This window comes from Colletotrichum jinshuiense, chromosome 3 (genome assembly GCF_051148585.1).
Source record: "Colletotrichum jinshuiense chromosome 3, complete sequence".
NCBI classification, from domain to species: Eukaryota; Fungi; Ascomycota; class Sordariomycetes; order Glomerellales; family Glomerellaceae; genus Colletotrichum; species Colletotrichum jinshuiense.
Window position 1 is genome coordinate 1,877,579 of NC_139310.1, and position 27,284 is coordinate 1,904,862.

At 53.4% G+C, this 27,284-nt stretch overlaps 8 protein-coding genes across 8 annotated transcripts; 4 read left to right on the plus strand and 4 right to left on the minus strand.

Moving 5' to 3' along the window:
* Positions 1–1,323: 1,323 nt before the first annotated feature.
* On the plus strand, positions 1,324–2,328 carry EsH8_III_000535 (Ras family GTPase TEM1; the record flags this gene model as incomplete). The annotated part of the gene is made up of 3 exons (XM_083262260.1): positions 1,324–2,055; positions 2,105–2,179; positions 2,230–2,328. 3 exons carry the CDS (start codon positions 1,324–1,326, stop codon positions 2,326–2,328), a joined length of 906 nt encoding a protein of 301 aa, XP_083122747.1.
* Positions 2,329–4,033: 1,705 nt separating this feature from the next.
* On the minus strand, positions 4,034–5,936 carry EsH8_III_000536 (uncharacterized protein; the record flags this gene model as incomplete). Its single annotated transcript, XM_083262261.1, has 2 exons — positions 4,034–4,218; positions 4,352–5,936. 2 exons carry the CDS (start codon positions 5,934–5,936, stop codon positions 4,034–4,036), a joined length of 1,770 nt encoding a protein of 589 aa, XP_083122748.1.
* Positions 5,937–8,938: 3,002 nt separating this feature from the next.
* Positions 8,939–10,138, minus strand: EsH8_III_000537 (GNS1/SUR4 family-domain-containing protein; the record flags this gene model as incomplete). Its single annotated transcript, XM_083262262.1, has 4 exons — positions 8,939–9,267; positions 9,323–9,535; positions 9,591–9,660; positions 9,716–10,138. The coding sequence occupies 4 exons, from the start codon at positions 10,136–10,138 to the stop codon at positions 8,939–8,941; spliced, it is 1,035 nt and encodes a 344-aa protein (XP_083122749.1).
* Positions 10,139–11,938: 1,800 nt separating this feature from the next.
* Positions 11,939–12,873, plus strand: EsH8_III_000538 (cytochrome c oxidase subunit VI; the record flags this gene model as incomplete). Its single annotated transcript, XM_083262263.1, has 4 exons — positions 11,939–12,141; positions 12,350–12,395; positions 12,489–12,606; positions 12,752–12,873. 4 exons carry the CDS (start codon positions 11,939–11,941, stop codon positions 12,871–12,873), a joined length of 489 nt encoding a protein of 162 aa, XP_083122750.1.
* An 805-nt stretch (positions 12,874–13,678) lies between these two features.
* EsH8_III_000539 (uncharacterized protein) lies at positions 13,679–18,237 on the minus strand (the record flags this gene model as incomplete). Its single annotated transcript, XM_083262264.1, has 4 exons — positions 13,679–14,542; positions 14,598–14,759; positions 14,815–18,012; positions 18,064–18,237. 4 exons carry the CDS (start codon positions 18,235–18,237, stop codon positions 13,679–13,681), a joined length of 4,398 nt encoding a protein of 1,465 aa, XP_083122751.1.
* Positions 18,238–19,094: 857 nt separating this feature from the next.
* Positions 19,095–19,850, minus strand: EsH8_III_000540 (emp24/gp25L/p24 family/GOLD-domain-containing protein; the record flags this gene model as incomplete). The annotated part of the gene is made up of 3 exons (XM_083262265.1): positions 19,095–19,385; positions 19,446–19,634; positions 19,698–19,850. The coding sequence occupies 3 exons, from the start codon at positions 19,848–19,850 to the stop codon at positions 19,095–19,097; spliced, it is 633 nt and encodes a 210-aa protein (XP_083122752.1).
* Positions 19,851–20,335: 485 nt separating this feature from the next.
* On the plus strand, positions 20,336–21,990 carry EsH8_III_000541 (argininosuccinate lyase ARG4; the record flags this gene model as incomplete). The annotated part of the gene is made up of 5 exons (XM_083262266.1): positions 20,336–20,396; positions 20,455–20,672; positions 20,726–20,919; positions 20,976–21,459; positions 21,544–21,990. 5 exons carry the CDS (start codon positions 20,336–20,338, stop codon positions 21,988–21,990), a joined length of 1,404 nt encoding a protein of 467 aa, XP_083122753.1.
* A 1,763-nt stretch (positions 21,991–23,753) lies between these two features.
* Positions 23,754–25,786, plus strand: EsH8_III_000542 (PhoD-like phosphatase-domain-containing protein; the record flags this gene model as incomplete). Its single annotated transcript, XM_083262267.1, has 4 exons — positions 23,754–23,828; positions 23,889–23,900; positions 23,966–25,545; positions 25,594–25,786. The coding sequence occupies 4 exons, from the start codon at positions 23,754–23,756 to the stop codon at positions 25,784–25,786; spliced, it is 1,860 nt and encodes a 619-aa protein (XP_083122754.1).
* Positions 25,787–27,284: the final 1,498 nt, after the last annotated feature.

Below are 27,284 nucleotides of genomic sequence, written 5' to 3' on the forward strand. Positions count from 1 at the left end.
CCCACACTGCGTGGTCCAAATAGTGAAATTTTGGCGTCATCATCGGTCCCTCAGCGTCCATCCTTGGGATCTGACTGGTCGCTGCTCCCCTATGTCCCCCCTGTCGCACTCCCTCGATCTGCCATAAGCGCCATGGCTGGGGGCCCTGACTTGCCGTTTCCCTGCGTGTCCTGCGTTGGTGTCCTCCACTAAAATCCCGCCAGGCCGCCTACCCAGTGGTGCAAGCCTAAGTCAGGTCACTGCACTGAGGTGCCCCCCCTCCCCTCCCGCCCAGCACAAACATCGTCGCACAAGCATCTCCTCAGCATCCCGCCCCCGTACCGTCGCGCACAATTGCCCTGCACTGGACATCCACGGTGCTTGGCTGGATCTCCGCTTATCCATCTCCATCCCCCCATTTTGCCCTGGCCCGTTTCGGTACATTCCATGACTGTGACCTCGTTCTGCCATCGCGCACCGCACCGCACCTCATCAGCATCCCCGTCCCATCGATACCTGATCGTCCTCGCCTTGTCTCGCCTCACTAGACGTCGGTACCTGCCTGCCTGCCTCCTCCCGACCCTGATATAACCATCCAAGAGAGACACGAGAGCTTCCCGTTTTCCAGATCTCACCGGTCCAGTCGGGCTTGCTTCCACAACCCCCCCCCAATCACTCTGGGCCAACTGCCACCTACCTTGCTGCTCTCCCGGTACGTATGTTTGGTCCAATACAAGGCCTTTCTTTCTTCTTATTGCTCGGCTCGACTCCAGCTCGTGGTGGGCAACCCCCTGCTTCAACTCGCCGTCCAATCCCGTCACTTGTTTCCGCACTACACTGTCTCGAGGTACCACACACCGTCCATACCACTACTCCTGTCCCTCCTCTCCTGTGTCTGTCTCCGTCTGTGGAGAGGCTATGTGAGACATCTTTGCCTGACACCCATTCCCTTTCTCCTGCCCTCCTACTCACTCCTGCTCGTTGCGTCTGCGTCGCCAATCCTAACCAGCGACAGATTCCAGTCTGAACAGCCGGATTTCGACTCAGCCCTCCCCCCCGATCGATCTCCGTGCCGCCGTCGGCAGTGCCCATGAAGCCATCGTCGGGCCAAAACTGAAACCCGCCGCCCACTCCCCGGCTTCGTTCTAACCTTCTCCTTCGACTCTGCGCCGACTGCCAGTTAGTTGTCTCCGTCACTTCCAAAGCGGTTGCGTCCAGCATCGTCATCCTCCCGCCCCTATGCTCGATACAGAGCCTCCCATCCCGCACCCACGAGCCTCCGCACTGGATTCCTCAATACTATCCGCGGGGTCACCGGCCCAGTTCCACGACGCAGTCGACACAATGGAGCACGACCACGTTCTCTCCCAGCCTCACCCCGACGACACTCTCGGTGGTTTCGATGACTCACCCCAAGTCGCACAGAATAACGGATATGACTATCTCGAGAAGCAGCGCCAGCAAGCAAGCCAGCCTCTCGACCAGGGTCTCCCGAATTCCCCGCGGCACGAAGAACACGCTGATCGCTATAACACACCACCGCTCCCCATGAACGCCCCTCCCATTTCAAGACCCGCCTCGGGCCTCTCCGGCGCCGGCGCGCAACAGGGCTACGCCGACCATGCGTCTCGCAGCAGCGCCGGCGCGGAGGCCGCCGCCAGCAACGGCCGCAACCACGTCGTCATCAAGGTCGGCATGGTAGGAGATGCGCAAATCGGCAAGACGAGCTTGATGGTCAAGTACGTGGAAGGAAGCTGGGACGAGGACTACATCCAAACACTAGGCGTCAACTTCATGGAGAAGACCATTTCGATTCGGAATACGGAGATCACCTTTTCCATTTGGGATTTGGGCGGACAGCGCGAGTTCGTCAACATGCTTCCGCTGGTCTGCAACGACGCGGTCGCCATCCTCTTCATGTTCGACCTGACGCGGAAGAGCACGCTCAACAGCATCAAGGAGTGGTACCGGCAAGGCAGGGGTTTCAACAAGACGGCCATCCCAATCTTGGTCGGCACCAAGTACGACCACTTTGTCAACTTCCCGAGGGAGGACCAAGAAGAGATTTCGAACCAGGTAGGCCCCGAAATTACTTTTCGTCCGTTCGGCAACTGACAGCGCATAGGCCCGCCGTTTCGCAAAGGCAATGCGCGCGGCACTGATCTTCTCTAGCACGAGCCACAGTATCAACGTGCAGAAGGTAAGGCACCACCGGGCAGCCAACCCTCGGCCAAAGCTGACCTGTCGTAGATCTTCAAGATTGTGCTGTCCAAGGCATTCGACCTGAAGTGCACGATCCCCGAGATAGAGAACGTGGGAGAGCCGCTGCTGCTGTATCAGTCCTGCTGATTCCTGCCCGCCGATCCACACCAGTCAGCTCGTTCTGGCTCTATGTGCGATGGACCCTGACATCGCCTGACTTCACGTCAATTACATTTCAACTCGGCTGTTGTCCACCTCTAATGGACCATGACCCATTACGTACTTTACGACCTTCGATATCCTGTTGATATCCACCAGCCGAGCCACTGAACTCTCCTCCGGCATAAAGCGAGCCGTCATAATAATGTCAGGCTGTTGCGCTGGCCTCGAGCTTGAGACTATCAGATTGCATAGAGCCTTGTACAGCTCTGCTTCCCGGGCATGGTTTCGCCCTCATAACAAATCGACCAGTTTTTTTTCTCTCTTTCCATCTTCCATTTGTCACAAACCTGGCCACAAAGGGCCCCATCGTAGCGTTGTCAGTGTCACCAGTCTGACCAACGCACACATCACATCACACATCACACACATTCTTCCTCTCTCCGGCTGTAATCGGCGCTGCATACCGTCGCAAATTTTCTTCTCAAGATTGGTAGGGAATGGCGGGTTGGCTGGAGGCGGGATAAGATGCATTTCAGGACCATGGTCTGGCGGGGCCCCCTCCCACTCACTTAAGTCCCTCGCTTTCTCGCAGTGAGAGCGGAGGGAGGCAAATGAATCCGGAGCGGGGGGGCTACCGTCTTGTTTCCGGGCGTAACGGCCGTTGCGACATTGTCCCCGAGAGAAATTTGGGCAGCAAAACTTGCTTTTTGAGATTTTTCTTTTTGTCGTTTTCTTGATACTACTATGCTGCCAACCACCCAATTGTTGTTGATTTTCTGGGGTCTCTTTCCCCCCGAAGACGTGGACGATGGAGACGGGCTGATACAAGAAAGAAAGAGATGATCAAACAATGTAACAAGTAATTCACCCCCGCGTGTTTTTTTACTTTTACCACAAACCCCCCCTTTTTTTTACCCCTTTTTTTATACCTCTCTCAAGGGTATGGAGACGACGGCTTTCTGGGTAGCCTGTTTCCAGATTAGGGGCCACGGGGGAAGAGAGAGAGAGATAAGGAGAGAAAATGTAATGAGTATTGTGAAGGCTCTCTATTCGTCGAAGCGGATGTAAACGAGATAGGGCCGGACACGGGGGGATTACAATTCCAGACACTATTTGAGAGGGAAATCTTGCGTGTATTCTCCTCCGCGAAGTGTGCTCCGAATTTCCTTTTTTTTTATTTTTTATTTTTAAAAAAAGAAACCCCCCTCCCCCATTTCAACATCGGAAAGCCAAAAGGAAGTGCGTGAGGCCGGGAAATCGGGGGTTCAGGGTAAGTGTCCCGGAGGGAACGGGGAGGAGCGAGGTTCTCTCCCAGCAATCGCGCCCACAGCTTTGCACCCGTTGCTCTCTCGCCCGAACGATGCCGAACCTGCACATATCCCGCACAGAACACACCTGTTCTGAAGACGGTCTATTCACCAAGGATATTCTCTTGCCAAGATTACATTTATTTAAGGGGGCAGGAAAGATTATCGAGATTATATATGGGAAGGAAGGGGGGGGGGAGAGTATTAGCGGGATATTTATCCTGTGTCAGCCCTCGCTGCCACGGCCGTCGTTTTTTCCTGCATATTTGCGTAACGATCCACGCACATTTGAACCGAGGAGAGAGGGGGGGAACGAATGCCCAGCAGATTGACCAACCGCCGAGCAAACGCCACCAAGGGGACCCGGAGAAGAGGGTTTTTCATCAGGGACGCCAGTCGCTCCCGAACTGGAGCTCAATGTCGTACTTGAGCCACAGGTCGAAGTTCGCCCCGCGCCAGGTGTCGGCCTCGACGTGCGTGTTGATCTTGTTGTCGGAGAAGGTGGCGTTGAAGACCATGTTCGTCGGCTCCGAGACGGAGTAGGCGGGCCATTCGGGCACCGTCGGGACTGCGTTCGGGTTCGGGGGATCAGCACAGCTTCCAAGAAGAAGAAAAAGGAAGAAAAAGGGGGAAAGCAAAACGGGGAAAAAAGAACGTCTCGCCATCGCCCGCCAACTTGCCGGGAAAGGGGCCACACGTACCTGGGAACGAGTTCGGGTCGCCCGTCGCGACGTACGCGATGAGCTTGTCCACGATGTTCCTCGACAGCGTCAGGTGCGACGAGACGTTGCGCACGGGCGGGTTCTGCCCCAGCATGTCGTACTCGGGGGGCAGGTTGAAGAAGTAGGTGTACTCTGCCGAGTGCACCGCGAACCCAGGGGCGATGGCGTTCTTGACGATGGGGATGTCGGTCGGGTTCGTGTCGAAGCGGTAGCTGTACACGGAGAGCCCGGCGCGCGCCATCTCGCGCGCCGCCAGCCGCTGGCCGAAGATCTGCCCGTAATCGGTGTATATGCCCGCCATCCTCCGGTACTGCGCCCCGCACGTCATGTTGGCGTCGTGGAGGGCCGCGCAGAAGGGGTCGTCGGCCGGGTCCGCCGTGACGGGGAGCGAGTAGGGCGGGTTGGGCGCGTTGACGGGATAGGCGGCCAGCACCTCCTGGATGGTCGACTTCCGCGCGGCGGGGAAGTTGAAGCTGAGGATCGCCGCCGCGTCGGCGTCCGTCTCCGCGGAGGAAGCAAAGCCACCGGCGGTCAGGAGGCCCTCGTCGTTGTTGGCGCCAATGAGGATCGAGACCGGGGCGATGCTACCGTCGAGTATCTGCCATGTAGGCGGCTTAACCACGAACTGCCCGTCGATGCACGGCCAAAAAGTCGGCACTGGGAGTTGGAAGCCGCTTGTGGCGTTCCAGATCACGTCCGCGGGAGCCTCGCGGATGCAGTCCAAAGTATGTTCCGCGTCAGCACAGCCCGTCGCCTTCAGCACCGTTTCGTAGGCGAGCAAGTGGTTGGGATGGGTGGGGAACAGCATGTTCGTCACCACACCTGCGTTGCCGCTGACCATGATAGCGCCGCGGAATAGGCCCTCGTGCTTCCCGCCGTATGCGAGGATCTGTTGGCCAATGGACATGGCGCCGGCGGACTGGCCCCAGAGCGTGACCTTGCGCGGGTCGCCGCCGAACGAGGCAATATTCTCTTGGATCCAGCGCAGGGCTTGGCGCTGATCCTTGAGCCCCAAGTTCGTCACGCCTTCGGCAAAGATTTGTCTGCCGGCGGCGAAGCCGAAGAAGCCAAGGCGGTAGTTGATGGTGACGGCAATGATGGGTGTGCCATTCTCGACGGAGTCGCGGATGACGTACGAGGTGTTCGTGTTCCCGTCGGCGCCGAAGCCGGCCGCGAAGCCGCCGCCGTGGATCCAGACCACGACGGGGAGCTTCGACGAGGGGTCAGTTCCCGAAGGGCGGATAATGTTGAGGTTCAGGCAGTCCTCGCTGACGGAAACGCCCACATGCTCTAGAGAGGCCGCGCGGGACTCGGTATGGCAGGAGTGGCCATATTGGGTGGCTTTGCGGCTCCCGGCCCAGGACTCATTCAGAGGGGCGGGGTTACGGAGGCGGAAACTCTGGGCGAAAGGGACACCAAGGAAGAGGTCTTGCGAGAATTCTGGCAGATGGAGGCCTTCGTAGGTTCCGTTGAGGACGCGCGCTGTCGGAGGGCTTGCTGGAGAGCAGGACGCTCCCGAGAGCAGAGTAAAGAGCGAGAGGGTTAGGCTTGCGAGAAGGATCATTGTGGTCTTGAGGTGGTCCTTCTTGAACCGGGTGGTTTAAGACTCATGCCCCGGTTTCTCGGTGCCATACCGGTCTTTATATATGTATGCATTGACGACTGCGACTACAATGTCAACAAGGCGTAGGGTGTGGTCTGGTTTCTGTCTTTCCCGAGACGCTAAGAGAGGACGTCGCTTCCAAGGACCGTCGGCTAAACCCCACAATGGCATCTCTAGGAGACAATACGCGCCGGTCAAGCTTTTTCCCCGCCGCCAGTCGTGACACAACCCAAGATATGTCGGCTTGCGAGATATCCGATGTCGTCGCTAAGCTTAAAGCGTGCACGCCAATGTGATCCTGAAGGAGGGATGGTAGAGTTGTGCTGCATACATAGGGTAGCTCAGCATCCTTCCATGCACTAGAGAGCTTTGTGTATAAATCCCACCAGTCTGGGAGCCCCAAACCACGACATGGGTGCGAGCAGGGGAAATCGAAGGTAGCCGTATTGGTTAGCTCATGCAGGAAGACGGCCCGTGAACCGGGGGCAATGTTCACTGGCGGATGTACTGGGAGAGGCTGACTGGAAGGCTGAGCCGTCAAGGCGAAGAAGGAAAATGACCTCGTAAGAAACAGGTTCGAGAATTCAGGCATTGATGTGCGTAGGCTTTATATTGAAGGATGGCATACGCGCTTGTTCGAAAAGGTTGAAGACACGACATTTGGCCTGGGCCCCTTCTAGGTCGCGCTTTCAAAATGAGCCACCGTGAACAAAGCAGAGCTGCTGAAGAGTCAAGTCTACTTCATGATGCTTCATTAGAAGCCAAGGGGGACAATAAGTCTGCCCTGCACTTGATCCTGCCATTGAGCACTATCTAGGCCTTTACTACAGCCACAAGGCAATGGGAGACTTGGACTTGGCAAATATCTATGCCCCCTGTCGTGGCATTTCCGCCTTTGCAGAAGAGGCCGGCTATACACATGTATCTTCGTTGAGCTTAGCCATTTGTTCCAAGGGGCGAATGTTTTTAGGCAGGAGATGGCAAAAGCAAATGTGACGTGTTGAGTGCTATAGAAAGTGCATCAGCGGTCAATGTGGTGTTGTGAATGCACCAGAGACACTAAAAAGAGGACCAGAATGATGAAGGACGAGTGTTTGATAATATCTCTTCCCAACCAACGCGCGCTCTTGGTGTACTAGTTAATTACTCTCTCTCAAAGACAATCAAGATGGTACCAATCTAACCCGGCCGTCTTCGCTCTTGTGTTTTCAGTTCATGGGATCATTCATAGAGTGTGCTTGGGTTGATGACTGAGATGGTATAGGGGCGCATGAATGGCTATGTATTTAATAGACAACTTGTTAAATAATCATCCCAGATGCTTCAGCCATATCGAGAGCTCAGAGAAGACAAATTCAAAGGCTTTGCTTTGGTTTTGCTAGGCTATCGGAAGTAAAAACGTCTCTGATCCTTAGCTTTGTGACGTCTCTGAGTGTATACGCAGTGTCCTAAGATGAGGGAACTTGAAAAATGTATGTAGTGAATTACGGCACGGTGTTGACATCGGGTCGTCCTCGGCCACTGCTTTTAACAAGGTCTTTGCCGGACTGATCGGTAACCTCATTGGGTTTAGTATCGAGTTAGTGTGGGGGTTGCGGGTCATGACTTGGATGGCATCCCATGGTGCTCCTGGCTGGAAACCGTTGAAAGTCCTGCATTTTGATGTTTAGCGCCCTGATGAGGCATCCATCATTCGCGCCAAGACATGGTTTGGCTGACAGCAATTTGCCCGAACCCGGGTGACGCATGTTATAAACATCTTGAGCCGTGCAAGAAACTCAACGGACGCAGACCGGCGAAGTGTAAGGGGCCTCTTGGGCGACGCACGCTGGGCAAGACCTCCCATACCGACGCTAGCGACGGTCCATAATGACACCTACCTATTACGGCACAAGCTTACCTTTAATACCATCGCCGATGATTCATTCATCGAAGCACGCATCAATACAGTAGTAGTCACTTGTGCGGGCATTCCGCCAGAAGGAACAGTTGGCCATCGCCAGAAAATCGGTAGGACTCAAAGCAGTTGTTATTGGAGTTACGACTTGCTCTATACCATTTCCCCCTCAGTGATTTGATTCTCGTCATGACGTTTGGGAAACAATCCTATACGGTTCATCGTTAGCAACCGTGATCAATCCTTATGTCGCCACGAGATGTATGAAGTTGCCCAAAGAATCAGTCGTGATCAAACGTGTTCTCAGCACCCGCACTTTGTGCGTCTGAGTGAGCTGGGTATAACGCGAGTTGCTCATCATTTAAGGGAAGTGGGAAACAAAATATAGAAAACAAGCATCAACATACCTTTGTATCAAGCTTGTTTGAAAGACATGCCTGGAAAATTGCCAGGATGTCTTGAAGTCGAGATATCGGTGCTTGTCATTGACACTGAGACAGCATTCCCGGAGCGTCTCCGTTGTAGAGTAAAAGAGTATTAGTATCAGTGAGCGGCGTCAGCCTCCTCCGAGTCGAGGACGCAGCCGCTCCATCTATGACACAAGAAACACAAGGAAAATTACAAATGTTATAAGTTTGTTCCTCCCGGGTGATAGCATGACCCTTGCTGCTCACCCGAGGGTCGTTTCGTCCTTTGCAATGATGCCCACCGACCGAAGCCAACCCCTAGTTCGCCATAGGCACACAAACATACAAACGTCGTCAGCCTCCCAGGTCGTCATACACGTCTAACTGCTAGCCCGCTGCTCACCACAGCAAACTCTTTTTGTTTTCAAAGCGTTCCTCGCAAGTCGTACGGAAACAATGCAGAAATACACAGTTGTGAAAAAAAGCCGCGTCTCAAATGGTCGTCGTAGTTGTGCAGCCGGCATGCCGTCAAGCCAAGAATGAACATTCCCCACATCCAACTTGTAGGCGGCGAAGATATCGGCGCAGAACTTCCAAATGCCTGTACGGTTCCGCATATATACACTCCACACTGTGGACGACATCATAGATGTCAGGGTTTACGCCTTTCGGGACCGAGGAGTAGAGCCGTTGGCCTTGGCTCCACTGGCCTTGGCGCTGCCGTTGGAGTGACCGGTGACGGCAGAGGCAACGTGGTGGGGGTCGGGGAGAGGAGCCTGGCTCATGCGGCGGAGAGACTTGCGCGTCTGCGACTTGCCGCCCTTCTTGTAGGTCGCGAGGTAGAAGGAGATGAAGAGGACGAGGTATGAGCTGAGGATACCGATACCAGCAAAAGCGGCGAACTCCTCGCCGGCGCACTCGCCAGCATTGGGCATCCAGGGCCAGTAGGTCGAGGTGAAGTAGGTGTAGGAGGCGAAGTAAACGAAGCCTATCAGTGTTAGCAATTACTCCCGTGTGTAACGACGATGCTCGTTGGAACATACCGAGATCAATGATGAACTGAATGATCTGGAAACGAGTGACCCACTCCTTCCACCAGATGCGGACACCGCGCGCGCTCTGGAAGTAGTACCAGTACATGACAACGTGGACTCCAAGGTTGAGGGTGATGGGAACCCAAGAGACGGCAGTGGAGCCAATGAGCTGGGTGTAGCAGAGGAGAGCAGTCGCGCCGTGGTGGTAGCAGTGGAGGAAGGCTGCATGTTGTTAGTGTCGGGTCACACACGATTGGGATCCAGGCCGTGCACATACTCAGGGGCTTCTTCTTGAGGAACAAGAACACAGTGTCGAGCAGCTCCATGTACTTGGTCAGGTAGGTCATCTGGCAAAAACCTGTTAGTTGACTGAGTCTGCAAGATGGCAAACAGTAGGCTTACGTAGTAAAGAACGACGAGAGGCTGGGTCCAACCGCCCTCAGCGCTGCAGATGGAGTAGAAGATGCCCTTGCGCACAACAGTCGGCAGAAGCTCCTCGATGTACAGAGCGAGAAGACCGGCGCTGATGAGGGTGAGGAACAGGTTGTGGGCGAGGAAGAGGCCCTTGAGCTTGTAGGGCTCGCGGTTGCGCATCCACTCGCGACCTCCGAAGATGATTGTGTAGTAGATGACGACGAAAATGCCGGCCTGCTTGATGGTCGACATGGGCGTGACACCAGGTTGGAATCTGAACTCGCTCACGGGGTAGCCCACGATGGGAGTCCAGACCTTGTCGAGGAGAGGCCATAGGTGGATGCCGAAGGGACGGTCGAGCGTGGGGAGAGGCAGTTGCTCGTAGAACGAGGAGGGGGCCTGAGTCGCCATTTTGAATAGGGGGTGTCGAGGTCGAGGGGAACAACGAGGACGATTTGAAGTTCAGGATCTGTCGTAACTGTGTAGTTGCGAAGATTTGCGACGGGAGTCTCGGTTATGCCGTGGGTCTCAATGCAAGTTGCCCTGGTGGACTCGACGCGGAAGACGCGGGTCGGGGGGATGGCGAGGAGTGAGGCTGCTCAGTAATGCATGCGACGCAAGACTGCAGGTACAGCGTGGCGACAGCGTCGATCGGCAACCGAAAAGAGGCAGAGCCTAAGGAGTGACGAGAAGCAACGAGAACGAAGAAAAAGAAGAGACAATGCAACACTCTACCCGCCGCGGGACGCCCGATGGAAACTGGAGATTTGGGGGGAGGTGATCAGACAACAAGAACAACGCCACGGGCACGGGAGGAGTTGGTTTATGAGGGGAGAAGAAGGACGGGAGGACCGGTGGCAGCAACGATGCGAAAAGTTGTTGAGATGGTCAAAAGGGGAAAATTCCTATCCAAAAGGTCCAGGTACCCTGTACTTGTCGCGCTGCCTTTTCCGTGGCCCTCATTTGATCGTGCAGCATGTGATTCGCTGTCAGGCCCTAGCGTGGCCAATCAGGGGCTACTTCTGCGCGTACGCTCATTTGGGTCCCCGGTATCCTTCCCAGGTTCCAAGGCACCAGCTAGCAGCACGTGACGTCTCCCCAGATGGACTTGGAAACCACGGGGGTGTTTGGGCATTTACCGACTCCCTGTTGGGCTTGCTGTGGTCTGCAGCGCGGCGCCTTGGCTGCAAAATGACGCGGGCCGTTTGTAGTCTTGGTTGCACTGAACAAGGGCCAGTTAGCACTCGGCCCAACCCACACTGCCAACTCGATCTAGCCCCAAAACAACTGTACTGGCCGGAAGTACCTGATACCTCGAGGCTCGTGATGCACCTTGCAATCTCGGAAGTTTAGGCTACGTTGCCAATTGCAATTGAGCAGAGAGAGAGAGGCAGAGTCAGTTTATCTGGGATGCTGGAGAAAAAAAATTGAACCTCGGCCCCGGCCAATTGACCAGGACATGAATCGACAACAACCAACGATTGAATGCCGTCACAATCTCCGGCATCTTGGTCCGGTCCGGCCCCGTGCCCTTCCCCCATCCCCAATCAAACTTCCCCCCTTTTATACTACAGATAGAGCCCGACCGACCTGTCAGCCTTGTGTTGCGTGTTTGCGTGTGTGGCAGGATGTGGACGGTGCAACGAAACCTTGAATCGCTTCCCAAATCCGGCCGGGGTTGCTGTTGCGGGAAGCTTGGGGCTCGCCTTGTCGACTAAGGAACCCGGCAAGCCCCGTGTGCGTCCCAATCGGCTGTCACGCCTGGTGAAGAGGTGCTAGTTCTCAAGGGTTTGGTGCCTGGGGACCAGTGAGAGGCAGGAGGATGAGTATGACCATTGCCAGTTTTTGGGGGAGATTCGTCCAGAGTGGCCTGATGATGGACATCCGTGTGTACAGGCGCGTTAACTGTGTGCGGTCGCCCAGATTTCTATGTCTTGCGTGCAAGCCAATCCCAATTCACACGGCCTGGAGCTCAGCTGCGATTCCCAGCAACAGCTGCCGCTTAGTCATCCAATCAAAATCTCGCAGAATCCAATCCTTTTTCGTGCCTGCCAATGCAACACTCACCATCATCCGACTCATTCCCGACGAAACGCCCATAGCTCGCCGAAAAAAAAATAAAAAAAGACCTCTCCACGTCACACAGCCGCGCCCAACGTCTGCATCGGTCTTGCCTCTCCTTCGGTCGTCGCCTTTAATCAACCGCCCCAAATGTCTGCCTCCCTCATCCGCATCGCCGCTCGCGGCTCGACCAGCTTCTTCCGTGCGAACCCCGTCCGCCAGCCGCTCGTGGCCCGCTCCGGCATGCTCCTGCCCATCGTCGCGGGTGTCCCGGCCGCCAGCAACTTCAGCACCAGCGCCCGCCTTCGCTCCGGTGAGCACCAGGAGGAGACCTTCGAGGAGTTCAGCGCGAGGTGAGCGGCAATTGCCCCGGATTCCCGTGGTTTTGTTTGGGCTGGGGGGCGAGAGGTACTTTGGGCGGGCGAGTGGGAAGATAGGGATATTGGAGGCATGATGCGGCAATCATGCCGCCACCTTCTCTTCCTCCGCCCGACAAAGCCATTGAGACCCCTCGGCTCTTTAATCCGCTTCTCAATTGGCCTCGCTGACTTTTGCAACTAGATTCGAGAAGGAATTCGATGGCGTCCAGGACGTTTTCGAGCTTCAGGTACGGGACGGCCTCTGAAATTCCTCGGGGTCTGAACCTAGTTCGGCAAAAGTGGTCTGATGGGACGAGGCTGACACTTCACGCACACAACAGCGCAACCTCAACAACGCTTTCGCCTACGACTTGGTCCCCTCTCCCTCCGTCGTCGCTGCCGCCCTCAAGGCTGCCCGTCGCGTCAACGACTTCGCTACCGCCGTCCGCATTTTCGAGGGTACGCAGTTCCTTTTTCTTCAATCGCATAAAATTCCCACCGAGCCCGCATTCCGCAGGCCCGAGCAACCGCCTCATGCCGCGAGCCTGGACTATTTAACCGTGCACAATGTATGCGACATCCGCTGACAATCTTTCCATCACAGGCGTCAAGGCCAAGGTCGAGAACAAGGGCCAGTACGAGCAATACCTCGACGAGCTCAAGCCCCTGAGGGAAGAGCTCGGCCTCCCTCTGAAGGAGGACATCTTCCCCGAGGAGAAGAACTAAACTAGACGACGGGGAAACCAAAAGGGCCATCGATTATCAAACCGGAGTCCTTGGATGCGGCTGGGGCGCTGACCTGGCCAGGGCCAAAACAACACCAACTTGTATATTCTACAGGGGAATGGAAGGAGAGCAAAAGCAAACCCGACAAAGTCTGCTTGCCGCGTGTGTGTCTGTGAAGTCGATAGAAGGGAGTTTTCTGGTAGTGTGAGCTCAATCAAGTCCCATGTACCATCTTAGAGACTCTTTTCAATCTCATTTGTTCAAAACTGGCCTTTGTCGTTAACAAACCCAGCCCCAGCCGGTCACCTTCTCTTCTGGTTGACACGCATGAGCATATCCTTTTCCGCTGCGTTCCTCTTTCGTCGAGCTCGATGATGTTGACAATCCGTTGTAAAGTGAACTAAGCAACCGAGTTAACCCTATGGGTTGATCACATCGTGCCCGTTAGCCAATATGTCAGAAACGCGAAGACAACTTGACATCTAGCATACCAATGCCTGTCGTCGGTCTGCACTGGGCCGAGCACCTGTTTTTAGACGTAACAATGTATGGACCCTTACACCATTCAAACACACAAAGATATTTGCGATTTGGTACAACGAGAATGAATTTTTACAAGGAACCTATCTCGTTCGAAGCTACAATGCAAATCAACAAAACACAGCGACTGTCCCCTCCTGAATGGTATCATGTCTTGGGGCCTGCAGGCCCTCTTTAACAGAGCACGGTTAACACAGTAGGCGTCTTCTCGTCAACCACCCCTCACTCCTGGGGCGCCACATTGATACCAAAGTATTCAACAACGTCAGTCTCGAAGGTGGCCCCATCTGCCGTTGTTCGCCGGGGTGCTAAAGAACTGCAAGCCCGGAACAGGCGTACCGCCCGAAGACTCATACGGCGTGGGCGACGTTCCCCTACTAGCTGAACCTCCCGCAGCGCGTCCCGTCCGCGGGCTCATCATACCGAGCCTCGGGCTTCTAGGCACGCTCTGCTGCCTTGTCTCCCGGCGCCCATTCTTTAGCATCCTAAGTTCTTTCTCCACACGAGCGAGCTCCTTCTCGCGATCCTTGGTGATGGCCTGGGTCTCGGCAATTTGTCTTTGCATCTCCTTGACCTGGTCTCCGGCATTAATGTTTTGTATCTGTCCCAGGCTGCCTACCGCCGATTTCTGTAGCGCGGCGACCTGCTCCTTGAGCTCGCGGTTCTCTCGGGCCAATTCGCTGTTGGCTTGGTTGGCCGTTTGGTATACGTCTCTAGCGTATCCAAGCTCGCTATCACGGCTCTCGAGCTTCTTCTCTAACTCCGCGATCTTGGCCACCGACCTTTCGAGTTCCTCCGTCTTTTGTTTGAAGGTTTCGGTAGCGACGGTGCCCGCATTCAAGAGAGCCTGTTCGAGAGTGGCGCTCTTCTTCTTGAGTTCCTCTTCAAAGGTCTGTGCTTTGTTCTGCCAGTCCCGGCTCTTATCCCAGGCCTTCTCCTCGTTTTGCTTTGCTTCATCCCGTTCGGCTTCGAATTTGCTTCGCTCTCGAAGCGCAGCCATGTGTCTTTCTTGAATGATGTTAATAGTTCTGTCATGGCTCTTGACTCTCTTGGAGAGGTTGGTGATGTGTTTGCGAAGGTTGGACTCCAGCGTCGTCTTCTCCGTCAATTGATGCTCAAGGTCAGACACCTGTTTGAGTGATGAGCACATCGTCTTCAAATGAAGTTACTTGGCTATTACGTACCTTGACCGATAAAGAGTTCAGGTGGTCCTGAGTTGTTTGGATATGTAACCGAGATGGATCGGGGTTAAGGTGACTGCGAACTGACGCGTCAACGTCGTCCGCAGCTCGGCCAGGGGAAGGGCTTAGTCGCAGGCGTTTTGTGACTGGTTGCGGTCCCTCATCCTACGGTTTCAAGTATGGTTAGCTGGGGAACGGCTCATGCAAAGAGTCATCTTACGGCTTTGCGCTTTCGATTCGTCAGCTCCTCTGCAGTCGGCGGCATTTGACTTTGCGGTTGGGTGCTGGAGTAGAAATCCAGAACGGTTGAAGGAATGGGTTCCGGCTCCCATCCAAAGCTGGGATCCGGATCTATCGCCTGACTAGCAAAAAGAGAAGTAAAGTGGTCAATCATCTCTCCCTGTTCGTCATTGGCGATGAGACTCCTGGACTGGAACAAGGCGATAAGCAAGGCGTTCTGCCGCTCTAGGCCCTCTAACTCTGCTGGCATCATCAACTCCAAATGTTCAATGGAGCACGTCGTCATGAGTCTAATCAGCATTGGCCTCTTGCCGTTCATTTGAGCCCATCGGTCCAGGATGTCAGTGTGCATAATACCATTGTCGAAGCCAATGACAACATCGAAGTCGCTCAAATCATCGACGAAAGTCTGCTCCGAATGCAGAAGCACAATAAGGAGGGAGTGTTCGTCCTGGCTTTCGAGCTCATGCAGACCCTTCAGGGAGTATGCCATTTCCCCGGTTCCGACAACAGCCTCGAGATAACCAAGGATATTGATGTCGCGCACGACGATGAGGATTTTCTTGTGGCTTGTCTGCAGCCGTTCAAGGAATCGGCCAACGAAGAAGCACTTGCTATTGGTGCCTGTAGCGTGTTTCTTGAGGTCGATTGCTGACAAGGCATCAATCGAAGCACTGTCGAGAAACGCAGGTAAGTCGCAAATGTCACGAAGTTGGCCGAACAGCCTTCCAATAGCGTCTACTGTAGCCTGATCGGGTAGCCCTTCGTCAGATTGCAGAGCCTGGTTGAACTGCTCGATTTCGCGTTTATAAGCCGTCATGGTGCTCAAGTACAGCGGGCGAATATTCGCCGGGAATGATACAGTGACCATGTATTCGCTTTGATCCATCGCTGTCGGGGCCCCTGAAATGTACTGGTCTTCGACGTCAGGTGATGATGCTGTGCTCTTTCCAGCTGTAGTGTCATCCTCCGGTAATAAGTCCAAAGGCTGATCATCATGTTGAGGTACTAAGCCGTCATCTGGCTCGATTGAACGACTGATTTCAGCAGGAGAGATTGTGATGGGAAGTTGCTCAGCAGCATCAGGTGGCATGAGGCTTGCAGGAAATATCTCCCCCATGCTAGCTGTCCGTGGCGTGTCATCAATCGGAGCCGCATTCACTGGACCAGCAGGAGCGCCGGATAAGACTGGTAAGTCTGTCGACGAGGAAACCGATTCCTGCAGATTCCAGTCGCTTGCGATAGGGGGTTGCGAATTAATATGAATGGACGGGTTGGCCATGGACTCCGAGAACGCGTGACTTTCACCGGCATCAGCCATTGAAGTGCCATCCTCGCGAAGCTGAACTGCTCCATACGTAGAACTATTCAACGAAGACTCGGTCAGAGTGCCCTGGAGAGCTGCTTCTTGTATTCTCATCAGCTCCTCAATTGCCGATAGCGGCTCGCCACCGGCGGATGTGTCCATGACTGGAGGGAGACTGGTCGATCTGCCGGGGCGGACCTCAACTTCTTGGGAATTGTCGGATGCAGAGAGTAATGGGGGATGCGATCGCCTTTCTAGGCACGTTTGGAAGCTTTCGCCTTGCGAATTCTCGTCTTCGTATTGCTGCGACGTCTCAAGGGGCCGGTTTGTTGGTTGGCTTAAGGGTGTTGCCTTGGAAGAGGTAAGTAGAGAAGATCCTAAACTGGTGGCACTGAAGCGTCGCTTCCCTAAAGGCTTACGACGAACGGTGTCAGGAACCAGATCTTCGGTAGTACTACTACTCGACGCGATTTGACTCGCAGAAATGTTGGGTAGTGGCGGAACAACTTGTGCAAGTTGCGTGTTCTGACTGTCGTCGCTTTGCGTACCTGAGCAAGTGACTATTTCCTTGGTCCCACTGGCGTCTTGGTTGGCCGTTTGAGTAGCTCGTCCTTCAGATGCACCCGAAACAACTGCAGAGGTATCCCTGTTTGAGGGTGAGGAAGAGACGTCAAAATCAAAAGTAGGCTGAGTGAGAAATATCGGCGTTTCAGCTCGTTGTGATACTCGACGGTAGTCTTCAACAGATGAGTTGTTTGGCGAATGCCCAGCTGGATCTTCTGGTCGTAGATTATCTACTTGACGCGACGGGATTGATCTATCGGAAACGGAAGCTGGTACAGAGTACTGTTCAGTGGTAGGCTCGCGGGCGAGAACTGGAGCAGCCCAAGATATTGACGCTTGGGGTAGTAACTGCAGCGATTCTGGTGCTGACAACTCTGCGCTAGGACGCTGAAGCTCAGGTGAAGCCAGTGACGGGCTGTCAGTTTCTGGGCCCTGCGTTTGTCCGAGGCTGTTCTGTGTGGAAGGAATGCAACCGGATAACCCTGGCTCTTGCTGATGGCCCTGGAAGGGCTCTGAAGGGCTCGGTTGCAAGGGAGTTCGGTGGACAAAGAAAGGTGAAGTGTGATCTTGTACACCAAGAAGATGCGGCTGAGAATCTGTAGTTTGACTCAATTGGGTCCGGAGACTCGACTGCTTCTGTGAGTCTGAAATCTCACGATCTGCGTCAATTTGCGCCCTGTTGCTGGCGGATGGTGCCGTTTGGATCCTGGGAAGCTGTGAGTCTTGGGTATCGAATGCCGAGTAATCCTGCGAGTCCGGTATAGTTCTTTGACTCAGGTTCTCGTTAAGCACAACTTGGTTATCCTCGTCTTCCAAGGCCGAGACAGACTGAGTGCCTAGGGAGGATGAGCCCTGCGAGTCTGACACACTGATGTATTCAGAAGGATCGCAAGCTAGTTTGGAGGGGATTGCGACAAAGAAGCTGTTCAGAGGGTTGAAGATAACGTCCGAGGCGGCATCTGTGTCAACTTCAGAACCTGACGAAACCGAGGAAAGCGCTTCACTACAGTGTCGCTTCCGCGGGTTGAAGTCGCTCTCTTCTGAATCCCAGTTGCCCAAGTCGTCTGGCTGCTCAGCACTGCGCCCAAGCTGGTGCCTTTTTCTTCTACGTGGCGGTTGAACTGGCTGGCTGCTGTCAAGCGAATCGGCTGGTGGAACTTCTGTAAATGCGACCTCCTCTTCTGGTTCCCCAATGTCGCTATGCGATTCTGACTGCTCAGATCGTGTCGCGTGATCTCCCCGGTCCTGTATTTCCTGCTTCCGCCTCCAATCAAATATCGCCTTCGAGGTGATGTCCTCGCTTGGAGCCTACGCTGGTCAGAAACCGCACCGGCAAACATGGGTCGCGAATGGACTTGCCCAAGAAGGGGGGTACTGTTCGCCAGTGTCGGGATCGTCTTCCCAATCCACCAGATACTCAATCTTTGAGCCTCGTGTCCTCTCCTGCAGAATATCCCGAATTATCCACCACTTCTCTTTTGGTTGCTGTTTGGGCTTCGGCAGTTTCAAGCTATGGCGAGAACCACTCGGCATTGACAAGTCGTGATCCACCTCTTCGAAGGTGGTAGGTTGTTGCAGTGTACCCCGTTGGCGCGTCGGTTTCGGTTCGCGAGACTGTATCCATATATGTCGCCCTGCTTCAATAAAGTATGTGACCGGTCGGACTAAAAGGGTAAGAAAGGTCTCTGAGGGGACCTACCCGGGTCGCAGGCGAGGCTGATAGCCGTTGCTATCGAAGCTCACGAAGCTCATGCCCGGGGACGGAATGGTAATGGCTCCACCTTCAGCCTACCAAGGCTGGGTGCACTAGCCACAGTTTCAGCCAATCACAGGGCGCTTTCAGGTTTACATTCACTTAACTAGGGAAACAAGGCGCAGCCTCATTCAAACAAGTGCACGAGCCAAATACTTTCCGATTGAGCGTCACATTGCCCTAGTACCAGGTCACCATATCATAGTTCCTAGAGAGCTCATGATCCGCTGGGCCCTTCAATGGAACCAGTTTCTCTGGTACCTGACTTCCAGCTACGACCATGGGTGGTGGCTTGTTGTATCGCGCGGGAAGCATCGCTGGCCATAGGTATTCATTGCACTGCGAAGGACCTCACCCAGACAAAGACAAGACTCTCGTTGAACCGTTCAATGTGCACACTGGGGACACCAGTGCTATTGGTTCTCCAAATGGAGTCGTTCCCAGCCCCAGAGACTAGCCAGCCCATACATAAATAGCCCTTGGCCTCGTGGGTGCAGCGCTGGGATCCCGATCGTCGTTGATATCTCATACCGTGAACTGCATCATGACTCTTTTACTTGTGATATACACGAGTCCCCGATGACTCCTTTTAGCCCCGCCGCATGAAATCCAGAATCAACTCGTGTGTCGTTGCCCTCTATACGTAGCCCTTGCGAGCTCCCTGGAAGAAGAAGCGGACAATGAAGACCTGCAAAGCTCCCATCAAAACAATCAAGGCGCACTGGATCATACTGAAGTTGATGATACGTCCCTCGGTGCTTCGGACGGTGCTAAAGTTTCGGTTCTCTCTGGTACGGAAGTACTTTTGGCCTCTGGAGATGGTCGAAAGCTGGCCCGACAGCTTGAAAATGGTTTCCTCGAGGGTCGAATGTTGCTCGGGCGAGGCACCCTGCTTGGCGGGCAGCTGAGCGCGAACCTCGTTCTCGACCTGCATTGGATATGGAATCAGCATTTGGCTGCGTGATGTGGAATTGGGACCACAACGTACGGCAATCTCGAAGTCGACAAACTTCTCGGCAAATGTACTCATCTCGTTGTCAAAGCAGAATTCGTAGTCGCCCGTCTGTTGGGCGGTAAAGACAAAGTCACCCTGGCGCTCCTTAGATCCATCCAAGATGATCTTGTTGTTCGGTCCCGTCACAACGTAATCGACATCGAAGGAGCCTCCGGATTGGACCTGTATACATCATATTAGCCTGTTGCCTTGGCCAAAAGAGAGAAGTTTGAGGTCATAGCATACGGCGAAGTAGAAAGCAATCTTCTCGTTCTCCTTCTGGGTCTTGGCATAGAAGCAGGCCTTCTCGTTGGCGTTGAGCTTGTAGGTCAATGCCGTAGCAGCAACCTGAGAAACAAAGCAGGCGAAAAGCCCACAGGCAATTGCGGATACCCTCATGATGTTCTGCGTAGGTGCCTGATGCGCGCGTGAGGGTATCTCTCGTCGACTCGTGGAGCAGGGGATTCTGGACAGACTGTCGCCAAAAGGGTCACTTAGAACGGGCCACGATTGAAAGTTCGGCGCGCGGAAAATTGGCGGCCGCTAAAGGCAAGGTAGCCCCTTGGGAATGTGCACGGACCAAGTGCCCAGAACACGAAGCTCCTGCCCCGGAGAGTACGTACCCTCCACCAGCTCGATGCGGGAGGATAGGTAGTCGCCGCTATTTTGCCCGCGCTTCAACATACCTATGACGCCGGTGTCGGCCCCACAAACTTTTTCTATAACTGCCAAAGTTTTCAACCTTATTACTCACACCCTTGATCTCGAACGCCAATCAATACAATTACGCGCCATATGCTCCATTGGTCTCATCCATCCCGTTGATTTCATCGGCCTGGAAAACGCAACGAACACAACGAACGCCACTCACGAATATTTCCAACATGGCCGAGAAAAAGGCGGACGCCCCGGCAGCTGGCATGCTCTGGGGGGGCAGGTTCACAGGTTCGAACGTCTTGGGAAACAAGCTTCGGATGCAGTATACTGATCTCACGGTGCGCAGGTGCGATTGATCCTCTCATGCATAAGTACAATGCCTCCATCCGGTACGACAAGGCTCTTTACAAAGAAGATATCCTTGGATCGATTGCTTTTGCCAGAGCCAACTCAAAGGCCGGCATCGTCAGCGAAGACGAATTTCAGGCGATTGAGCGTGGTTTGCTCCAAGTGATGGAAGAATGGAAGCAGGGAACTTTCGTTATCATGCCGAATGACGAAGATGTGAGAGGCCACTCAATTCTACTCATCTTCTCCAGGCTAACACAATGGACCAGATTCATACGGCAAACGAACGTCGCTTAGGAGAGGTCATCGGCAAGGACATCGCGGGTAAGCTGCACACAGGTCGCAGCCGCAACGAGCAAGTTGTCTGTGATATGCGCATGTGGTTGCGCGATCGGATCCGCGAAATCGACAGCCAACTCGTTGCATTCCTCAAGGTCATTGTCACACGTGCCGAGGCTGAAATGTAAGCCTAGACCTACCTCTGACCAAAAGCGGCCCCCTACTGACTGACAACCTCAGCGACTACATCATGCCTGGATACACTCATCTCCAGCGTGCTCAGCCAGTTCGATTTTCTCAATGGCTGATGTCATATGCCGCTGCGTTTAAGCAGGATCTCGAACGGTTGCGCCAAGTTTTCGAAAGGGTTAACCTAAGTCCACTTGGTTGTGGCGCTTTGGCCGGCAACCCATTTCGAATTGATCGAGACACAATAGCTGAGGAGCTTGGTTTTAGCGGAATAACCTTAAACTCCATGAATACCTCGGCCGACCGCGATTTCCTAATCGACTTCCTGACCTGGAACTCGATTTTCAGCAACCACGTTAGCAGGTGGGCTGAGGACCTTATCATATATTCGACATCTGAGTTCAGTTTCGTGCGGCTGGCCGACGCCTATTGCACGGGTAGCTCTTTAATGCCCAACAAATTCAACGGGGACTCGTTAGAGCTTCTCCGCGGCAAGTCAGGGCGTTCTTTCGGTCAAATGGCTGGGTTAATGATGGTGAGTCCTCATGTTAACATCTCAGCCAGTTACCTTGGCTTTGAGGAGCTTATCGAGAGTAGCTACTAACTATTCATTTGGCAGACTCTGAAAGGCTTGCCATCTTGCTATAATAAAGATCTTCAAGAAGGGTGGGAGCCTATGCTGGATTCGGTTCAGACTGTGTCGGATAGTCTAGGCATAGCCAATGGGGTTATTTCTACCTTGAAGGTGCGGCCAGAGCGGATGGTGGCTGCTCTGGACAAAACGATGCTAGCCACCGATGTTGCAGAGTGGTTGGTGAGGAAGGGATGTCCGTTCAGAGAGGCTCACCACATCTCTGGACGCGTCGTTGCACTGTCTGAAAAGCTGGAGATTTCGATGGACAAGCTGACCCTTGAGCAACTGCAAGCCATTGATTCTCGGTTCACAGCAGACATTGTGGAGGCATTCGAATATGAAACGAGTGTCGAGGCGAAAACGTCTAAAGGCGGCACCAGTCGATCAAGCGTGCTGGAGCAGATCCAGGTTATCAGGGCTATGTTGGATTAGGGGTTTGATAGCCTAGTGCAGGATGCGGCTGAAGCAATGGAATCTAGGACGGAAATCACGAATGGCACGCTTCATTCTGTAGAAAAACATATAAGTCAAGAGCGACGCTCTTGAAAAAACTAAAAGTGTCTAAAAAATGATACAATCTCGTTAGAGAACTCGAACTGGATAACCGCCGGGAGAGCCGGGCATGGGAGGAGGAGTCGATCGATAAAGGTTTAGTCTTGAAGGCATCTTCCTATGAATAGGTAAGTTCCTGAGAATCGGCAGTCAGCACGCCGACTTGCTGCGAATAGGAATAGAATCGCAACAAGCATCGCAACAAGCATCACAGTTACGAGCCAAACACAAAGCATCGCAAGGGGATATAAACGGTAGTGCCCAGCTGGCTCTCCGCTTTGCTTATCTCTTCCGCGGCGACCTCCGTGCAACCTTAGCCCCTAGTGCACTTGTCAATCGTAAGAAAGCTCTGTATACAGAGTAACTTCTATGCGTGATGAATGCCAATGGCAGACACAGGCGAATTCGGTGGCGATTTGTCTAAGGGAATCTCTCTATCTACAGCAATGTTGGCCAAACTCCAGACACTTCCTGCTCTTCCTCCTGTGGGTGTAGACCACCTATTGACGTCGCGCACAGGTAAGCTAAGCATGGATGATGGAATTAGTGTCTATGGAAACTACTCGTATATGGACTCTGTTGTGGTCTTTTTTGCTGGGGTTGTAGTCCGCGTTGGGATTATTAGTCTCGATGGCCTTAGTGGCCTTGGCGGCCCCCTTTCGTTTTGTGATCTTTGTAGCTGGTGTGGTCGGCTCTCCAAGACCCTTATTGTCACCGCTCGTAGAACCCTCAACTGTGCTCATAGCGTGTGCGTCGGCGATGAAAAGATCTCTATCATCCTCATCCAGGAACTTCTGGTTCTGTCTCAAGAATTTTGCCAAGAATTCCGCGTTCTGGCCCTGGTGATCCTCACTGAGCAAGGGTGATCAAAGCCTGAGCAAGAGCGGCGTTGCTGACTAACCAAGCTAGGCTGCTGGCCTTATGGGTTTCGTGGTAGAAAACCATACCTGTAGCTACTCGACAAATTCGAAAACCGCAACTGCTGCCTCTAACCGAAGGCAGCCTGATGACCCACAAATAGAGGATAGTGTGGCGGCAGAATCACCGGTCAATTCTGCCAAAATCAGGGCTTAGTCATACACCACTCTGGCGATTGCTGGTAAGCTTGGTGACCGCCTTCTATAACAGGTCTAGCACAAAAGCGGCCACTAGGCTGTCTTAGGTTAAAGTCAGCAGTAGCGTTTTTCGAATTTGTCGAGTAGCTACGGTACCTAGGCAGTACCCGTAATGTGGCTCCATTCAAGCTCTTTCTCGAGCTCCATTTTTCACCAGCCACGCTCGCATGTGAGATCCTCCTGGGTGGCTTGTCCACCATAGCTGCCTTAATCAGTGTTTCAGCCCGTATGGTGGAGCTCCCATACACTAGGCCAGTGACCTCATTTCGTTGCGATGCTGTCACGTCACACCCGACATAGCTTCCATCTCCTAGACGGCAGGCTCGCGGGCTGCGTTCTTCCTATCAATCATTTTTGCTCACTTTCTCGACCCCCCTCGGTCACAGGGGAGCATCTCCTTCCCTTCTTTCGTCTACACTCCCTAAAATTCCTCTTTCCCCATATTCCACCGCTTCCGACTTAATCGCCTACATAAATTGACTGCAAATCCCGTCTAGCACCTTTCACTCCAATAAAGGTCTCGTCGTCATGGCGATCCAAACGCGGATAGCTACCACATCTTCAATCGCGTTGAGGGCCGTCTCATACCTCTTCCTGCGATGGGTAAGTCCCCTTCAAGCTTCGGGTTTAGAAATCGTTCGCTAATTATTGGGTGCACTGTAGTTTCCTGGCCCAGTGAGTTCCACTTATTCCCGAACATTGAATGTCCGCCCTTGGCAGGTTGTACTGATCATGCGCAGGCTGCTGTTCCCTTGAGCATCTTCGCGCTCTTTGCCGTGTTTGCGCCTTCCTTCATCTCAGGCTATATCAATGAGCCAAAGTATGATGTCGTGGAGGACGATGTCGACATCATCGTGAAAGAGAAGACCTCGGAAGGCTATGACGATGATGAAAACCACAACGGCCATGTCGTCGCCGAGGAGATCCAGATCGAAGAGACCATTGTCGTCAAGGACAAGTCGAGTCCTTGGTCTACTCTTCTTGCCGGCACTCCCAGCTCGACTAGCCCCATCCTCTCCGTTCTCACGTTTCTCATCAACGTTGCATTGGTTGCCATGACCACCGACTTCCTGTTGCGCGTTCGACAGTACCACCCCGTCGACGACCTCTCATTTGTGCGGCTTGGCTATGTCTCTCCGACGGAAGCCAAATTTGTCTTGCGCGAACCCGACCAGGCTAAGATGCCCGTTACCCTTGAGATTCACATCAAGGACCCGCAACCTCCGTTCGACAACCCACTCTGGCTGACTGGTGGTGGATTGAGATTCACTGACAACACGACCGACTTCACCAAGACGATTACCGTTCCCTTGAGTCATACACAGCAGAGAGTTTACGAATGGCGAACCTCAAACAACCACAGTGGCGAGTTTATGTCGCCTCCCAGAGCGGGCCAAATGTCGACCTTTGCGGACAACAAATTCACTTTTCTTTCCACATCGTGCATTCTTCCGCGATTCCCTTACAACCCTTTCGAGCACCCTCTAGCTATCCCAGGCATGCGACACCTTGCCAAGGTGCTGCCAAAGCTGCAAGCTCAATTCATGTTGTTCTTGGGCGACTTCATCTACATCGACGTACCCAAACGCCAGGGAAAGTCCGCAGAAGACTATCGACAAAAGTACCGTCATGTATATGCCTCCCCCGACTGGGCGCCCGTTGCGCAGAACCTCAGCTGGCTTCACGTGCTCGACGACCACGAGATTGGCAATGACTGGTCTTCTAACACTACTGGTGTCTACGGAGCCGCCATTGAACCCTGGCATCATTACCAGGAACTTGCGAACCCTCCCTCTGCCCGCATTGCGGGAACCAGCAACCTACGGAGACAGGGTGCGACGTATTTCGAGTTCGTTCAAGGACCAGCAAGCTTTTTTATGCTTGACACTCGCTCGTATCGATCCGACAACGATCTGCCCTTTGACAGCCCGGAGAAGACGATGCTAGGCGCTGAACAACTAGAGGACTTCCTTGACTGGCTCAACCGACCTGAACCGAAGGGGGTAAAGTGGAAAATTATCGCATCCTCAATCCCCCTCACGAAGAACTGGCCGATCAATCGCAAGGACACATGGGGTGGCTTCCTGTTTGAGAGACGCAAAGTGCTCGAGGCCATGTGGGATGCCGGCGCAAGAGGCGTAGGAGTTGTCGTCGTTTCTGGCGATCGCCACGAATTCGCTGCCACCAAATTTCCCCCACCGGTCGGCGGAAGGTGGCCTGAGACCGCTGCTGCATATGAATTTTCATGCAGCCCGCTCAACCAGTTCGCATCGCCTTTGCCAACTTACAGGCAGTCCGATGATGAAGACATTGCTCTCAAGTAAGTACAGACGATAGATCATTTTGTTTCGTCGGCTAACCTTTTTAGGTACGTCCACTCTGGCAACTCTAAGTTCGGTTCTCTCACAATTGAGAATTTGGCCGAAGGGGAACAGAGCAGCTTGAAATACAGCCTATACGTCGATGGAGAGGTGACTTGGAACACCATGATTTTGTCGCCTCCTCCGGTTGGCAGCGACAAGAGTCACACATCTTTTTGGGATAAGTTGAAAGGAAACTAGATAGATATGATATCCAGAGATCAAGTTTGATCGTACTCAATTGAAGAATAAACTTTTGAAACTAAACCTTTTTGCATAGACTATGGGGCTCTATTACTTTGACCCCCACTCCTGCTCATTGTAATAACAGGCGGACAGTAATGTCGTCTTAATTATTTACAGCTCTAGTTTCCAGAAATCAGTGAATAATTATAATCTGCAGTGGGACGATGCTGTTAAGCAAGGTTTGTCCAAGCAGTCGGCGAGCACGGATACTACCCCAACCACAAGTTGATCCGACAGCTACTGGCATCGTGGCGTGCCTGGGCCCTCAGTTTGTAAGTTACGGTGTCGACCCTCAATACGATCGCTCTCTATAAATCGACTCCGGTGTTCATATCTACCATCATCTGAGCCCGCAAATGTCATTGAGGTTGACGTGACCCCCCCCCGTGTATTGTGCAAGCAAGTCTCGCGAGAAGAGAGCGTTGGACTCGACAATCCAACCAAGATGTCAAGTCAAGATGGCTGACAGATGAAGATGCTAACAAGCAGAGATGCTAATAAACAGAGGCGTTGATAAACAGAGGAGTTATCAAACAGAGCAAACCCGGCGCTTCCCAGCAGCCTCAATATTAATCATGCTTTTTCATACCCAATATTGCTTTATAAAGACTTCTTCAAGGCTGAAAAGAAGAAGCTGGTATTAGCACGATGCCGCGAAAAATAAGAGATGCTGGCTTCAGATGACTGGCCCAAGGAAGCCAAGGAAGCCAAGGGGTGAGGGCCGGTCATCTGACTGAGCAATGGCTGAGCAAGTGCGACTAGGAAGTTCAAGAGATTCGTCAAACCGTAATTGTACCGTTATTATTGCCACTGAGCAAACACCAACACAACCCCAAGCTTGCCTCAATACCATGTTCGACTACTACCTCGTCAAACTCGACATCCCCGGCTTCGGCTCTCTTACCCTCCACTGCGCACACGTCAAATCCCGTAAGCTCTTCTCCCACGGCTGTCCAGGCCTCTCCGGCGAAAGGTAGAAATGGCCTTCTAGCCCACTAACCCAAAAAAGAAAAAAACCGAAGACCTGCTGTTTCACCTCGTCGCCCTTTCCATACCCGAATCTAATAGCTCTCCCGGGCCAGCCAAGGCTGGCATTGACCCGGAGGTTGTAATGAGATCGATCAAGATCCTCTTGACGGACACACATGGTCCGCTACGAAAGGCGGCGGCTTTGGCTCCTTTATCACTCGCTCTATCGCCACCAGTTCCCACACGTCATTCATGCCGCCCATTCGAACATTTCTCCCGTCACTTTACTAAAACCCCGGGCCGATACTATAGTTTACTTCTGTGGATGCCTCTTAGGGATCCTCTGTAGGGATTTCAAGGGCACAGGAAAGTCTCTGGCGGCTTTGGTTGACTGGAGCAACAAGGCAGTAGCACAGTCTGGAATCTAATGGCGTCGATTTATAATAGCTTTATGTAGTTATGAAATCCGAAGCAAGACGAGCTC